The sequence below is a fragment of the Ylistrum balloti genome, unplaced genomic scaffold, assembly GCF_031769215.1.
Source record: "Ylistrum balloti isolate Yb309-2 unplaced genomic scaffold, AGI_CSIRO_Ybal_v1 Utg370402, whole genome shotgun sequence".
NCBI lineage: Eukaryota > Metazoa > Mollusca > Bivalvia > Pectinida > Pectinidae > Ylistrum > Ylistrum balloti.
In genome coordinates, this window is record NW_026782275.1 from 869163 (window position 1) to 887092 (window position 17930).

The window sequence follows — 17930 nt, forward strand, 5'->3', positions numbered from 1 at the left end:
CTGTGTATCCTTTAGATTGTCTGTGTATCCCTTATATTGTCTGTGTATCCTTTATATTGTCTGTTTATCCCTAACATTGTCTGTGTATCCCTTATATTATCTGTGTATCCGTTATATTGTCTGTTTATCCCTAACATTGTCTGTGTATCCCTTATATTGTCTGTGTATCCCTTATATTGTCTGTGTATCCCTAACATTGTCTCTGTATCCTCCTTTCATGGAAACAAAAATAAATATTGCAAAATAGAAAATTTGTTGTCAACATTTTATTTTTGATTTTTTTTTTATGAAATTGTTGAATAAAGTATGACATTTTGTCCAGAATTAAGGAATAAAAACATATACAATATCAAGTTGAATTGATGAAACCTATCACTATCTCAAAAATGTCACAATATACAAGAACGCCATCTAGTTCAATGAAATCTTTCAACATGGAATTACTAAGACCATCCAAGCATTGCATCACAATGTACAAATCTCATGTAAGATAGAAATATGTCACAACATGGGAATCAGCTCTACAACATCTTAATTGGACTGATGTGCCATACACATTAAAAAAGGAGATTTCCCAGTGTATAAAAGTGTTGTGCCATAAGGGTTCCATAGAGAAACATCCATAAAAAATGACAACATACCAGCATTCGTGAAGACAATCGCTCTTCTTGTGAAATTGATTTGGTAGAAAAATGCAAAAATTAACACAAAAATAAGAGATATTACCATAAAGCATGATTTCACAAAACAAATTCAATTTATATGTCAAATTAAGTTTGACAATTCATCACATTCGCATGGAAAACCATTAGCCCATGAGAGCTATCCCACCATCGCGTCATGGGAACCACCTCAATACTGGGTCATGAGAATCATCGCCCGGCTGAGTCATGAGAGCTATCCCACCATCGAGTCATGGGAACCACCCCAATACTGGGTCATGAGAATCATCGCCCCGCTGGGTCATGAGAACTATCCCACCATTGAGTCATGAGAATCATCGCCCCGCTGGGTCATGAGAGCTATCCCACCATCGAGTCATGGCAATCGCCGCCTGCTGGGTCATGAGAGCTATCCCACCATCGAGTCATAGGAACCACCCCAATACTGGGTCATGAGAATCACCGCCCCACTGGGTCATGAGAGCTATCCCACCATCGAGTCATAGGAACCACCCCAATACTGGATCATGAGAATCACCGCCCCACTGGGTCATGAGAGCTATCCCACCATTGAGTCATGGGAACCACCCCAATGCTGAGTCATGAGAATCATTAAGTATTATATACTCATTGTTAGCAAATGGCCAACAAATCAATAATATTGCACCCCACCTACACATCAGAAGTGACTGCTTTGGATTAAAATAAAATCCTGCATCTGATTTATTGTTCTGTTCACTCAAATATAAACACGATTATTAACTGTAACAGCTGATATTTAAATTTGCAAGAAACACTCATAGAACACTCTGGTAGATTTATCCTCCATTAAGTATAAAAATAACAAAAGCTAAATACACTGATGATGTTAAAATGATGATGCTATCTGTTGTCGGGAATGGTATCCTTTTTAAATGTTCTCCTCTGAAACTGTCAGTCTTTGATAAACTTGCAAACAACACAAGTAAATATTTACCCATTTATCAATTTTCAGGAAACTTTCGCACATTTATCAGTCCCCAGGGACCTTGTAAATCTTCTGTTGCTTTACTCATTTCTCAGAATACAAACAGATCTGAGAACTTCACACACGTTTATCTAAAAGATGCGTAAGTCATTTGTCCTACTCTTTAAGTGACAAAGTGTTCCTTAACACAGAAAATGATTTTCATTCGCATCAGTTCTTTCAATTTTGACAGCTGCTTGACAAGAGGGTTCCTTTTATCACAAATAGTGTTATTAATAATAAAATTGTCACTGAAATTTTTAAAGCCATCAATACATTCAACTTTTAGTATTGTCCGAAAGATTAACAAGCTGCAAATAAATATCAGATTCCAGAAATCTAGGATAAGAGTCTTTCTCCATTAAAGCTTGGATACGTTTCTGGGCTTCAACAAACGTTTCTCGTGTTGGTGTATCCAAGTTAGATATCGCCTGCATTCTTGTTTTGGAATCTAAATTCACCTGAAAAATACAAATATACATTTATTAAATTAAAAACGAAACAAAAATTAAATCAAAACCTATTGTGTCTTCATCAATTTCTAAACAAGAGAAAAGAAAAAGATGAAGTGAGAGAATCAACATTCCCAACAATACATAATACAGAAATGTCCCAGTTTACATACTTAGTCATCACTAGAAAGTCTTAGTGTGTGATGGATATACCCCGTAGTGAGTTTAATGAAGTATTCTCTACATCCAAGTTCTTATGATAAATCTACCTCCTTCACATATCATGTTTTAATTGCTTTAAGCAGGCATTATCAGAACAGAAAATGTTGACATTGTATTAGTGTAAGGCATATTCATACAGTTCTACAACTATTTTTCGTACATTTTATTCACCAATTTGAGAAAAAAAAGGTGGTGGGAGGGGGACTTTTTCATGGACAATTGGTTTCGTGGATAAATATAGCTAAATCAGTCTCCTGATACTAATACTAATATTGTCAGTCTGTGAACATTTGAATTTGAGAATTATGACTGCACATGAGAAAAATTGTAAATAAATCCTCCACTAAAATGAATGATTTTACAGTAACTCACCTCTTTAGGGGCCTGGAAAGCAACAAAGTCAGAGTAGATTTTCTGAGCCTGCACCATCAGCTTGCTGTCTTTACAACTTTTATAATCTTGGCATGCAATCCAGAATTCTAGGTTCTCCTCGCTAAATTCTGAACGAAGAAACCCCTTAAACAGCTCTATGCCACCTGTAAAGAGGAAATATTCAACTGTTAACAACTCTATTTTTATAAATATTTCAAAAATCATTCTTTGGAATTTTACCAAGCTTTTAACGGCAAATGATTTAATTCTTGTGAGAAAATGGAATAATTTACTGGGGTGAATGAAACCTCTCCATCACATTGTGTTCTATACACTGGTATAAGTAACGGTGCTGAGCATTTGGAAGTCAACTGCTTTAATTTTCTTAAGAAATTTCTAACAGAATTGATTTCAGGTGGTAGCATCAATTCATGTTAGACAACAGGCATGGTATTTCCAAAGGAGAACACTTACATTTGTCACCTAGCAACGTGTCAAATGAATGACTCCACTGAGAGGCTTGATCTGACGAAGGTCTGGAGTGAACCGACAGCAAGCTGCCGACTAAAGCTGTGTCTGTATTTCGGCGTCGTAAAAACTGGAACTTTCTCTTCATGTTTTTAGCTCTAAAATGGCAAAGGCTTGTCTTGAAAAATCTTCATCAACCACATGTACTTGAAACGTGATTTTGTTATTCTCCATGTGATTTATGTCATTTCAACAAAATACATCGAAACAAAGTAATATTCTACTAATATTGAGCTTGCTGAACATTTTAATGTAATTTAAGATTTTGAACAATTAAAATAACAGTGTATTAAAAGTTTTGGCATAAGAAGTTTCTTTTCCATATTAACCAAAGATAATGATACCTTGTAAAATGTAGCTAATTTGATGTGTAAATCACAACTTACATGTTACGAGATTTTGGTCTGGTCTGAGAATTGTTGTTATTACTACTGATACCAAAGTCTTCCTTTGCCATCATGGCTGCATCAGCAGAACATGTCTTGTGAACTGGGCGACGTGGAAGGTTGGAATTGGCGCTGTCCGCATCAGCCTCAACATCTCCAAACAACTGTCTTTGATACATGGACAGGTCAGCTGCTCGGCTTTCAATCTGAACATGAGAATATGATAACTGGTCAATGCTTTATAACCATGTGTTTTGAAAAATGATCAATTGTGCAGAAACAAACTAATACAAAATGAAAAATTCAGCATTAAATCACAGCGTATTTATTGTAATTGGGTGGTAATGAAATGGCTGAAGTATATACAGTAATATTAATGTTAATGATTATCACCTATATAGGAATCACCATTACCATAAATGGATCTTGTCAGTCAGTAAGTCATGCTGGGAGATTAGAATCTATCTCCTATCCTGACAAGAGTACCATAGCAACCAGAACCATCTGGCCATTATATATAAGTAACCAGTGAAATAGAGATCAAGATATTTTGCCTGGTTAGGTTATTTTCTTTCAAGATAAATGTCCTGATTGAAATATGACTGAAAATCTTGAAAGCAAAAATTGCCGTTTTACTTGGTAACTGATACGACCTCTGTTGAAAAAATAAGTTCACTGCCTCAGTCTATATATCAAGTATAATATTTCTAAATTTTCATTCTTCTTTAACATACTGAAATAAATCAGAATTCATTGCATTTTGATAGTACTAAAAATTTAACATATCTTTTCATTTTCATTTATACATATTTCTATCAGATGCATCTAAAGGATAAATATTTTACACCCGCAACAAAAAAGCTTTTACCTGAAGACTAACTATACTCTAAAAACGAAGAGGATTTGGAAAACATTCTGACAAATTTGAAAATGCAATATCTAATTGGGGTAGAAAATCTCATCAGATGGAGTAGACTTAGAGGCCTATATTCAGCTGTACAATCAATGAAACATGACCTGCCTTGCCAAAGACAGATTTCCGTATGTATTTTTACAGAATCTCCATTTCACACCCATTTTATCCATCAGATATCGTAAACAATTTCCTAGAACAATCCAATCTATTTGGAGTCTCTAAGTGGTAGCTATACTGCTGTCTCCCTTTCTATCTGGAGGCAAAGACATTTATTTTTCTGGTGATAGAAGCTATTTTTGGTAGCTTGATCGATAAAGGACAAGTAAACATACTCCAAATATAGAATATTGTGACTAAAGATAGCTCTGTCACAATCTTATATAGCTACATATAAATAGTGTACATATAAAGAAATGAAACTGTCTACAAATCTAATCATTCAATATAAAGGAAATAAATCGCTCTATCATTTTAAAGCATGGAAATAGATTTATTTCATGTTACAAATCTGTTTAAAAAATATTTGTATGAACCTAAAATTTCAGAACAACAACAATGTCCAATAGAGATTGGGAAATCAAGAAAAAGGTCCAGATTTAGAGAGTAATCAGAGATTAGAAATATGGGTAAAGATTTTAAGATGGATGAGAGATTGGAAATGTGGGTAAGGATTTTAAGATGGATGAGAGATTAGAAATGTGGGTAAGGATTTTAAGATGGATGAGAGATTAGAAATGTGGGTAAGGATTTTAAGATGGATGAGAGATTGGAAATGTGGGTAAAGAGTTTAAGATGGATGAGAGATTGGAAATGTAGGTAAGGATTTTAAGATGGATGAGAGATTGGAAATGTGGGTAAAGAGTTTAAGATGGATGAGAGATTGGAAATATAGGTAAAAATGTTAAGATGGATGAGAGATTGGAAATATTACATGATTAAGAGATTGACTCCTATTTCCATAAAAACAGATTATAACTGAATGTGAGATAAAACTTAAAACCTGCCATTAACCTTAGAATCTGTTTCTTTATAGCCTAAAATGATTTAAACCTCAATTTTAAATCTTTAAAATATTGTGAACTCACCGTGTCTTTTTCTGGAGATCCCTCCTCTGTACGGTGTAGGAACAGAGCATGTACTGGTATATCTTGCTCACATCCAGCACTCTGACTCCGTCGCAAGGGGCGTGTTATCATGCGACGAAAGCGGCGTCTTTTTGATTCCTTTACAGCTTGTGTATCTCTGTCCTTTTTAACATGTTTTTGACCATAAAGTGTAGAGGTTTTGCTCCCCTGTGTCGGAGTGCTCTCTTGATCAGAATCTTCAGGTGTGGAATCTCCATGAAATAAGACTTTGGAATCACGAAGCCCCGATGATGTACTGTCAAAAGATATTTCTTTGACATCCAGCCCCTCATCATCATTTGAACCAAATGAAATTTCTACAGCCTCGTCAATATCTGTGGAGTTTGTCCCCAATGAAACGCTTTTTCCGTTGCGTCTCTGTAGAATATGTTTCCGCCAACTTTTACGAGGATTGTCTACTGCTTCACATTTATGTTTTTCCTGCTTTTCTGTGATTTCTGGAGCAGAACGTCTCACATTATGTGATGTGGCATCTCTCCCAGATGGCTGTGATGTTTCTAATTTCATTTTTCCCAATTTGTCTAGGGCTGACACGTCGATAGATTGTGAGCGATCGACAGTTCCCTTTGGGTGTGTGAGTTGCCGGACAAATTCGTCCAGGTCCTCGTTAAGTTGTTTTGTTATTGGTGATGTTGGTTCTTCCAAATGCACACCCTGTCAACAGAGAAATGATCCAATCAATACAAGAGTATGGTATATATATATTGCGGTGGGAAAGTTTTCAAGGAAAGCACCTAGCACAAGACTTCTCCAACACGTGTCAGCTTTCAATGGCAGTGCCTAATAAAACAAACTCTCATAGCACTCGTTAAATTTCCAAGGAACTGAAATTGAAAATAACCTTTGTTTTTTAACATTCAAGAATCCATATGAAGGCACACCCAGTAAGCAACACTGTTCAGTATCTGATGACAAACTTTCATCTTCAGTTATATATCACACAGCATAATCTTATAACATATAACTTACACAACTTCAATCCCAAATAAAAGTACAGGACTATGCCAATATACCATCTATATTTCATATTTTTCATAACCCTACAGACTCATCATACCTCACTTTCATATCCCTATTGTCACACCATACCCCACATTCATAATTCATATCCCTATTGTCACACCATACCTCACATTCATAATTCATATCCCTATTGTCACACCATACCTCACATTCATAATTCATATCCCTATTGTCACACCATACCTCACATTCGTATTTCATATCCCTATTGTCACATCATACCTCACATTCATAATTCATATCCCTATTGTCACACCATACCTCACATTCATAATTCATATCCCTATTGTCACACCATACCTCACATTCATAATTCATATCCCTATTGTCACACCATACCCCACATTCATAATTCATATCCCTATTGTCACACCATACCCCACATTCATAATTCATATCCCTATTGTCACACCATACCTCACATTCATAATTCATATCCCTATTGTCACACCATACCTCACATTCATAATTCATATCCCTATTGTCACACCATACCCCACATTCATAATTCATATCCCTATTGTCACACCATACCCCACATTCATAATTCATATCCCTATTGTCACACCATACCTCACATTCATATTTCATATCCCTATTGTCACACCATACCTCACATTCATATTTCATATCCCTATTGTCACACCATACCTCACATTCATAATTCATATCCCTATTGTCACACCATATTTTACATTCATAATTCATATCCCTATTGTCACACCATACCCCACATTCATAATTCATATCCCTACTGTCACACCATACCCCACATTCATAATTCATATCCCTATTGTCACACCATACCTCACATTCATATTTCATATCCCTATTGTCACACCATACCTCACATTCATATTTCATATCCCTATTGTCACACCATACCTCACATTCATAATTCATATCCCTATTGTCACACCATATTTTACATTCATAATTCATATCCCTATTGTCACACCATATTTTACATTCATATCCCTACTGTCTCATCTTATCTCACACATTCGTATTTCATATATCAAGTATCAGTGACAGTTTTTTATTGTATACTATTTAGTTGTCCACATGTTTACTGACAGTTGTCATCAAGAAATATGTCAGTACAGACTTGTATCTGACAGATTTTGATATTCACAAGTAAGATGTGTTATGGTTCAGATGTTTACCACTTCATCACTTAACACTGCTTAAGTACCTCAGATTTCTGTGTCACCATCACAACAGTGTCAATTTCATAAATCTACTGTAAATCATACACGTTTACCAGGATTTGCCCACTCGTCTTATTTTATTATGTCAAACTCGTGGCCAGTCACAATTGTGAAAAATGCTAGAATCACCCAATATTATGCTTGATCAATATTTTAGAATTTCAAAAAAAAAAAAAAAACAAAGTTTGGATTTGATATTTTGTTAAAAAAGATGTTGAAATAAAGAGTTAGAACATCTACATTTTGAAAATAATCAGGTGTTAGATGGTTAGATGTTGATGACACCATTTACCTTGCATGAAAGACACATCCACATGTTGTTCCTCACTGAAAAGTTAGCTTTTAGTTTGAATTTCATTTAAAGATCTAAGGAGCAAAGTTTCCAAATCTCAAGTAAAGAATTGATTAACGGTAATTAAACCAAATATATTCCTGATCCTTGCTTTGTCACAGGTGATCGTGTTTTCTTCTGTTTTAGGAATAATGATAAAATTTCACATTAGAATTCACAGAATATCCACAAAAAATGGCAAAAAAATCCACCATCACAATAATTCCATTAAATGACCTGGTTTTTGAACACTGTGCCTGTAGAGATGTTGGTATACAATTGCCCCATGCAGATCAAGTGTGTGGTTGTGGGTGAGTATCCCTTGTGTTATGTTGATTGTTCGTGTTAGTACAGAAGAATTTGAAGTTGTGTATAAGTAAAAGTGAAGAACTTCCTGAGGACACCGGATGCTAATCTGATTTGATAAAGTAGCAAGGGCATGGGATAGTTTGTGAATGTATGTAAAGGAGTGTGTGTTTGCGTGTGTAAAAACCTACGCATCAACAGTGATTCCTAATTCAAGTAATCATATAGGTAATGAGTTTTGAGTGATAGCGTATTCAATCGTACATCATTTCTCGTCAAAACATTTTTTTACAAAATACTACAACAAATGGATTCTGAACCAAAACCAACTGTAACTGATGCCGATGATGGGACATATTGACACAAATCAGAAATGCCCAGGAAACATAAAAATGTCTTAATTTCTTTACTGAAAAAATTACATACAGTTGTAAATAACTTAACTGTTTCCTTATAAGCAAGTCACAAATTTGTTTGTACCAAATGTTTTGAAGTACAGTATATCATTGTGGAATGAGAGACCTGATAACATTCTTAAAAACACATTCTTTAACCTTTTATATCAAACCTTGGGAGTGGAAATAGTCTACAGTATCGGGTGAGACCAGGAATGGTTTTCACGCCATTTAATTTATCAGTAAATCCTCACAGCATCTAAAATCAGCCTTAATATGACAGGAGATGAAAATATTTCTCAGTAGCTTCAAATTTAAATAGTGAAATGCTGGCTGATACTACCTACAGTCTCTGGTTGTTTTAAAATGAAAACATTAGATAAAAATAGAATATAAAAAAGTAGACATTATTTGTGCATTACTGTAAGAGAAATTCTTACCTTACATTTAACTTACAGTTCTGACCACACTTTCCTACAGCTCAGCTCACGGTGTTGTTATTGTGTAAAGCACATGTTGTAGCACTTCATATAGAACGACATCAATAATCTGAATGTCGTCACAAACATAATATTGACAAGACCGTCAGGATGACAACCAGAGAGTGTCACAGACAGACCAATAAAATACCAGGACAAAGGTCATCATGAATATTTGATAAGATTTCCTCATTATCACCTGACATATCTATGCCTTATATGGCAGTAGGTACCTTTGCACTTGTAACACTGATGATGCCAGATCACATGTTTAGCATCGTCATTGCAGAGCCTTTGGGTGTAGAGCAGATAGCGGAGAACCATAGCTGATAAAAGGATGCTGACGTGGTTTTTTGATTGTTTTTATTACAGCTAATGCATTACAAATAAACAATCGTCATTAAGTGCTGCGGAACCAATTGGGAAAAAAACAGACCACACCAATTTTCAGATTATTTAAAACAATCTGTTACCAATAATTTACAGTAAATCAGCATGGGTAGATTGCTAAGCATACAAAGGATTTCAAGCATTGATATCAAGGAATTAAAATTTTAATGACAAATTTCTCATCGGAGATTTACATATCCTGTATGTTATTCATTATTCATCGAATCACATATTTGATTTTTATTGGTCCCCTATCTTCCCTGTTGTTGTTTATGGTAAAACTGAAACAGTGTCCCTGGAGTACAGTGTTTGTTGTGGCACACCTTCTGTATTTGATATACCTCAGTGAAACTCTACAAGACGCACAGAATCACAGGTCTGCAAGTGACGATAACAGACTTGTTTACGTCATGAGATACACCGAAACAATACCTTACAATATTTCATTCTGACATTTCCAACTGTCTCTGTTTATTCACTGGCTTTTTCAATTCTGACTGTAAATTTCAAAACACATATATATTGTAAGGTTGCCAAAATCAAATTTTCAAACTCATTATACTGAGGAGAAAAAAACAAAAAAGACACCTAGATACCATTTTGGTGATTCGATCAAATTTTTCATTTTACCATTCTATAGAGAAAAACCAAATGAATCACTTGAATTGCCATTTTCACCAACTGCCGAGATAAAAACTTGACGGGCTTTTTTGTAGGATTTTGACAGAATCTGATTTCTCCACGGATTAATGTTTCAAAATTTTCCTCCGATTTATGTCTATAGGTTTCTTTAAAATCAAGTTAAAATTTCGTCAGCCAGAATTTCATCAGGATTGGAGGACTAATATATGGGTATAGTTGGTATTACAGACATGAGGTGTGAGTTAATTGACAAGGCAATAAAACAACAAAATCTAACGTCTGGAGCTTAATATTTTCATGTATGTTATATCAAGCTTCATTTGATCACTGGAATCGTACTTCATGTGTCAATATCTTCAATATGAGTTGATGTCTATCAACCTGTACTCACACCAGTCCATACTATCATATAAACCTGTACTCACACCAGTCCATACTATCATATAAACCTGTACTCACACCAGTCCATACTATCATATAAACCTGTACTCACAACTGTCCATAATATCATATAAACCTGTACTCACAACAGACTATAACTATAAGTGGGAGATCCTATATCTCAGACTATAACTATAGGTGGGAGATCCTATATCTCAGACTATAACTATAGGTGGGAGATCCTATATCTCAGACTATAACTATAGGTGGGAGATCCTATATCTCAGACTATAACTATAGGTGGGAGATCCTATATCTCAGACTATAACTATAGGTGGGAGATCCTATATCTCAGACAGACTATAACTATAGGTGGGAGATCCTATATCTCAGACTATAACTATAGGTGGGAGATCCTATATCTCAGACTATAACTATAGGTGGGAGATCCTATATCTCAGACAGACTATAACTATAGGTGGGAGATCCTATATCTCAGACAAGACTATAAGTATAGGTGGGAGATCCTATATCTCAGACAGACTATAACTATAGGTGGGAGATCCTATATCTCAGACAGACTATAACTATGGGTGGGAGATCCTATATCTCAGACAGACTATAACTATGGGTGGGAGATCCTATATCTCAGACAGACTATAACTATAGGTGGGTGATCCTATATCTCAGACAGACTATAACTATAGGTGGGAGATCCTATATCTCAGACTATAACTATGGGTAGAGATCCTATATCTCAGACAGACTATAACTATGGGTAGAGATCCTATATCTCAGACAAGACTATAAGTATAGGTGGGAGATCCTATATATAAGACTATAACTATCTGTGGGAGATTGTTACTCTAGGTGGGAGGAAGCAGTCATGTTGTGGTGAAACCATAAATTGAGACAAATGATAACAAAACATTTTAAATATAGTATTTTACTCGAGCTTTGTGGCAAGTGTAGTGAATGACATCAACAGGTCGATATCAATCATCTTTGGTTGGTATCGCACAACATCAAATGTAAAGATTAACTAATCTTGTAAAAACCATTTGTAAATATTGGATTAAGTAATGAACGCACTCCTCTCGTCATTTCTACGTCATAGCTGTAGTACAAAAAAACAAGTTGTCTGCCATACGAAAATAAAGCAATGCTCTACAAAATGAATGATCAGGCCCAGATTTAGCTGTGCTATAGTAGAAAGCTCAGAATTATAAATTTAGAGGCTTCCTACATTACTGTGACATTGACCAAAGACAAAATGACGTCTGTTCTCCCCTAAACACATTATGTAATAACCCAATCTTTATTTAATGGAACAATCTATTAGGAAATTTGGGGTTTCAGGAAATGAAGTTGTAGGCGTGAGACAAAATTTGTCCAAGCAATTCATTGCATTCATTACCGTAGCACTTTGCTACCAATTCCTGGTAATTTCAGCAAGGGAGTGACAGAAAATTACATTTATTTTCTGGTAAAAAGAGCTGGCTGGAGAGTTCTTGTTCCATTTTATATCCTCCAGTGCATTTGGAAATGATGATGATCATTAATGGGTTATTTTACGGACACATTTTGACCTTTCAGGAGATAGACACTTGGGAAATGATATTAATCACTGGTCAATGAAGATCTGCCTGCTTGGATACATATCTGTCTGCTTGGATACATATCTGTCTGCTTGGATACATATCTGTCTGCTTGGATACATATCTGTCTGCTTGGATACATATCTGTCTGCTAAAGACCCTGTAATGTCTCACCAGGATCCATTCATGCATCTTGTGACCTTTCAGCAAACCATGAATTAGATTGTCAAAACAAATGTTTTTACGGTAGGAAAACATTATTGTAGAACAGCAATCAAACTGATAATTAATTAGATGTTTTACTCTTATTTGTGTTGGTACAAGTTAAGAACGGCTGAATAATTTAAAGGAAAAGTTTCACCAAATAAATGCAGTATTGTGTGGGTGGAGTGGAGGTAACATTATTTTGGAATGGGAAAGAAATTTGTGTAGGAAGTAGTAGAGAATAGACACACAATCGCAGGTCTTAAAGTGACAAAATAGTACTGCCTTGGTTAGCAAAAAGAAACTTCAATTATATCTGAAAATATTGTTAAATTCCAACAATTTCATAAAAAAAAGATGATAGCCGTAGTATTGAAAGGACGTATATATTTTGATGGTTAGATGTTGTCAAGGTGATTTAAACAGTTATTCATTATAATGATATTTACCTGACATTCGAAGCAAAAAAAACAAAAGTGCAGATCATTAGAGTTACTCTGGCTATCCCTGGAAGGAAAATCCAATTAAGAAATTCTGAGTTTGTGAATGGAAGCAGAAAATGTACATTTCACTGACTGATGAGTGAATCAATGAATGGTTGAAAGCTAGGTGAGAGTTAAACAATGAATGGTTGAAAGCTAGGTGATAGTTAAGGAATGAATGGTTGAAAGCTAGGTGAGAGTTAAGGAATGAATGGTTGAAAGTTAGGTGAGAGTTAAGGAGTGAATGGTTGAAAGCTAGGTGAGAGTTAAGGAATTAATGGTTGAAAGCTAGGTGAGAGTTAAGGAATTAATGGTTGAAAGCTTGGTGACAGTTAAGGAATGAATGGTTGAAAGCTAGGTGAGAGTTAATGAATGAATGGTTGAAAGCTTGGTGAGAGTTAATGAATGAATGGTTGAAAGCTAGGTGAGAGTTGAGGAATGAATGGTTGAAAGCTAGGTGATAGTTAAGGAATGAATGGTTGTAAGCTAGGTGAAAGTTAAGGAATGAATGGTTGAAAGGTAGGTGAGAGTTGAGGAATGAATGGTTGAAAGCTAGGTGAGAGTTAATGAATGAATGGTTGAAAGCTAGGTGAGAGTTGAGGAATGAATGGTTGAAAGGTAGGTGATAGTTAAGGAATGAATGGTTGTCAGCTAGGTGAAAGTTAAGGAATGAATGGTTGAAAGGTAGGTGAGAGTTGAGGAATGAATGGTTGAAAGCTAGGTGAGAGTTAATGAATGAATGGTTGAAAGCTAGGTGAGAGTTGAGGAATGAATGGTTGAAAGCTAGGTGATAGTTAAGGAATGAATGGTTGTAAGCTAGGTGACAGTTAAGGAATGAATGGTTGAAAGCTAGGTGAGAGTTAAGGAATGAATGGTTGAAAGCTAGGTGAGAGTTAAGGAGTGAATGGTTGAAAGCTAGGTGAGAGTTAAGGAATGAATGGTTGAAAGCTAGGTGAGAGTTAAGGAGTGAATGGTTGAAAGCTAGGTGAGAGTTAAGGAATGAATGGTTGAAAGCTAGGTGAGAGTTAAGGAATGAATGGTTGAAAAGCTTGGTGAGAGTTAATGAATGAATGGTTGAAAGCTAGGTGAGAGTTAAGGAATGAATGGTTGAGAGCTAGGTGAGAGTTAAGGAGTGAATGGTTGAGAGCTAGGTGAGAGTTAAGGAGTGAATGGTTGAAAGCTAGGTGAGAGTTAAGGAATGAATGGTTGAGAGCTAGGTGAGAGTTAAGGAGTGAATGGTTGAAAGCTAGGTGAGAGTTAAGGAATGAATGGTTGAAAGCTAGGTGAGAGTTAAGGAGTGAATGGTTGAAAGCTAGGTGAGAGTTAAGGAATGAATGGTTGAAAGGTAGGTGAGATTTAAGGAATGAATGGTTGAAAGCTAGGTGAGAGTTAAGGAGTGAATGGTTGAAAGCTAGGTGAGAGTTAAGGAATGAATGGTTGAAAGCTAGGTGAGAGTTAAGGAATGAATGGTTGAAAGCTAGGTGAGAGTTAAGGAATGAATGGTTGAAAGCTTGGTGAGAGTTAAGGAATGAATGGTTGAAAGCCAGGTGACAGTTAAGGAATGAATGGTTGAAAGCTAGGTGAGAGTTAAAGTTAATGAATCAATGATACTACAGCACTGATCAAAGCTTCTCCAGGAGAAGGACAGAGATGAATGGTAGAGAAATCATTAGCAGTGTTATATACAGTTCAGTATACATCAGCCTATGAATGAGTAACATCTCTGTAGTACATCACTATGGTAACTGCTAATGAGATACCTCACATGTATATTGCTTGGTTTCTATGACAGTAGATTATAACATGTAATTGTAGTTATTTTAGGCAGGCTTTAGACAATTATACCTTTTCATGATCATGTACACATACTCTTCAAATGTCATTCAAGCATCTTGATCAGTAGAGCTTTGAGCTCAGTCATTAGAACATCAATTTTGCAATTCCATACGTACCATACATTGCTCTGCGTTCTTGATTGAATCCTTGGTGGGAAAACCCTTAAATTCTGGCTCATTATATCTTTTTATGCCTGTCAACATAATTTAGGTTTTAAGAAATTCAAATGTCGTTCATTGTTTGATGACAGTAGTTGTCACTCGGTGTCTGATGACAGTAGATGTCACTCAGTGTGTGATGACAGTAGATGGCACTCAATGTGTGATGACAGTAGATGGCACTCAGTGTCTGATGACAGTAGATGTCACTCAATGTCTGATGACAGTAGATATCACTCAGTGTCTGATGACAGTAGATGTCACTCAATGTGTGATGACAGTAGTTGTCACTCGGTGTCTGATGACAGTAGATGGCACTCAGTGTGTGATGACAGTAGATGGCATTCAGTGTCTGATGACAGTAGATGTCACTCAATGTGTAATTACAGTAGTTGTCACTCAATGTGTGATGACAGTAGATGTCATTCAATGTGTAATGACAGTAGATGTCATTTAATGTATCAATATTTTAATGACAAAGCCACTCACTAGGAAGATGTCCGACTAACAATAAATGCAGTCAGGTGTGTGTCATGCAATGTCTGTTAACTGTGAATGTCATGTAACATCTGTCAACTGTAAATGTCATGTAACATATGTCAACTGTAAATGTCATGCAATGTCTGTTCACTGTAAATGTCATGTAACATATGTCACCTGTAAATGTCATGCAATGTCTGTTCACTGTAAATGTCATGTAACATATGTCACCTGTAAATGTCATGTAACATATGTCACCTGTAAATGTCATGCAATGTCTGTTCACTGTAAATGTCATGTAACATCTGTCAACTGTAAATGTCATGCAATGTCTGTTAACTGTAAATGTCATGTAACATCTGTCAATCTGCGAAGCAAGTTTTTCCAACTTAAATAATCATTCTTGTTTACTCGGTCAGAAGCGTACGAGGGGTAACAGTCTGTTAACTGTAAATGTCATGTAACATCTGTCAATCTGCGAAGCAAGTTTTTCCAACTTAAATAATCATTCTTGTTTACTCGGTCAGAAGCGTACGAGGGGTCTTAGTGTGGGAGGAAACCGGAGCACCCGGGGAAAACCCACATCCATTCCGGAAATCGAACCCGGATGGCTAGGTGAAAGGTAAGTGCATTACCACTGCTAGAATGTTTTGTTGGAAAGCAGTATACAGTTACTAAACAACCTTATGAAGCTTGTTTGTAACAGATATCAAACCTGGTAATGCACTACTCAGCTTATCACATTAAAATTACATTTTACCTTTAGAAGTTCTACTTTCCTAAAACATTTTTCACCACTGAGAGGACTGACTGAGAAGAAGTCCTTCTATTTTCCTGACAAATAAGATTTAATACCATATTACAGAAACTGCACAACCAAGCAATCCACTAATTTACAGTTCAGGTTTGTTACATGACAAAATGGCTCCTTTTTAATGTGAAAACTTATCTATGGGTGAAGTCAGGCAGATACAATAACACTCTGAGGTGGCAGATAATTATGGACCAATTGAAGTGCAGTAGACAGTATGACCAGGCGACCAACTCAACATATAACACAAACATGTTTTTTCCTGGGTATAACTACCTGCTTTTACCTGGAAAATAAACATGGGAGTGTTCATTTAACTGAAAACAACAAACAATCATCTGTCAATTAAGTTGGTTAATTGTTGCCCCATCAACAGTCAGCTTGAGTTTGTCAACATAAATAAATTATCACAACACAGGATCATATCCAACATCAGCTAAACACACATCAATAAGGAGATTTTTAAATAATCAGGTGGATTTAGGAATCCAACATTCCAGTTGAGTATTCATGTAAAATTTTGTTCATGTCATCAAGAAGCTTAAATCAATTTTCATTTCATGAGAGATTCTTTGAAATGCTCAGTTTTAGACAAGCTTACTTTTGCGATCCTTGACAAGCAAAAATCACAACTTCAAGACAATCTTCATAAAATCTCATATCAAATGCTTTTTATATGCTATATCTAAGAAAGATATATAATTTTACACTCTATGATGTCTAATTTCAATCCATCATCGACTTCATGATAATCTGATAAAAATCTTTTGCTGTGTTAGGTGTTATGACTTCTCGTTGAATACCCAATATGTATTTATAAACACAATATCTCATCTAAATTTCATGTAAATTTCACTCATATGACAATACGTTCTATATACTGATACTTATCATTTTGTTCAATAAAAGCAAACTCCTGTAATGTTTGCTATACTGCAGTGATTTGATTTAGATACACAAGGTGTTTTAAGTGATGCTGGAGACTTGGGATTGTAGAAATAAAGTACATTTGCCCCCACAGCTGTTCCACTGACGACAAAACAGACCCTCCTATATGTGCTTAGCCTATATAACAGATGGACAACCATATCTGTACATTATTATCACGCCCATATACATTAAATAATAATATCGTGCAGAATGTATGCATGTATCATTTTTATCATATTTCGTCATGTTTTTTTTTTTTTCAACCAAATTTTGTAATAAAACAGAAAGAAGGAAAAAGGGAAACAGCAAGTCTTAAAAAATTAATACAGAAAACACTTTTTCTATTACTCTAATGTAAAATAAAAGAACATCGTCAAAATCCTAAAAATGTTCAAAATAACAAAAAAAAGACATTGAGCATTTACTGGTGAGATAAAAATATCATGTTAAATATTTTATTAATCGGTGAATACATCAATGAAATAAACATGTCTGCAATAAATTTTTATAAAATTCAACAAGTCATATAAAACATTGATTATCCTTTTCCATTGCAAACAAAATAAACCTGATTTGGGTTGTAA

General features: G+C 35.4%; 1 protein-coding gene across 4 annotated transcripts in view; it reads right to left on the reverse strand.

The window, feature by feature from the left end:
• Positions 1–251: 251 nt before the first annotated feature.
• LOC132554400 (uncharacterized) overlaps positions 252–17930 on the reverse strand; it is a 37445-nt gene continuing 19766 nt past the window's right edge. For 3 of the 4 annotated variants that reach the window (XM_060218713.1, XM_060218712.1, XM_060218714.1), the window contains 5 exons: positions 5630–6343; positions 3629–3834; positions 3189–3340; positions 2715–2878; positions 252–2129 (listed from right to left, as the gene is read on the reverse strand). In XM_060218713.1, coding sequence (XP_060074696.1) covers positions 1947–2129; positions 2715–2878; positions 3189–3340; positions 3629–3834; positions 5630–6343 — 1419 coding nt within the window. In that variant the 3' untranslated portion in view covers positions 252–1946. Of the gene's footprint in view, positions 2130–2714; positions 2879–3188; positions 3341–3628; positions 3835–5629; positions 6344–8215; positions 8491–17930 lie in introns of those variants that run through there. The other variant, XM_060218711.1, reaches the window with a different exon arrangement.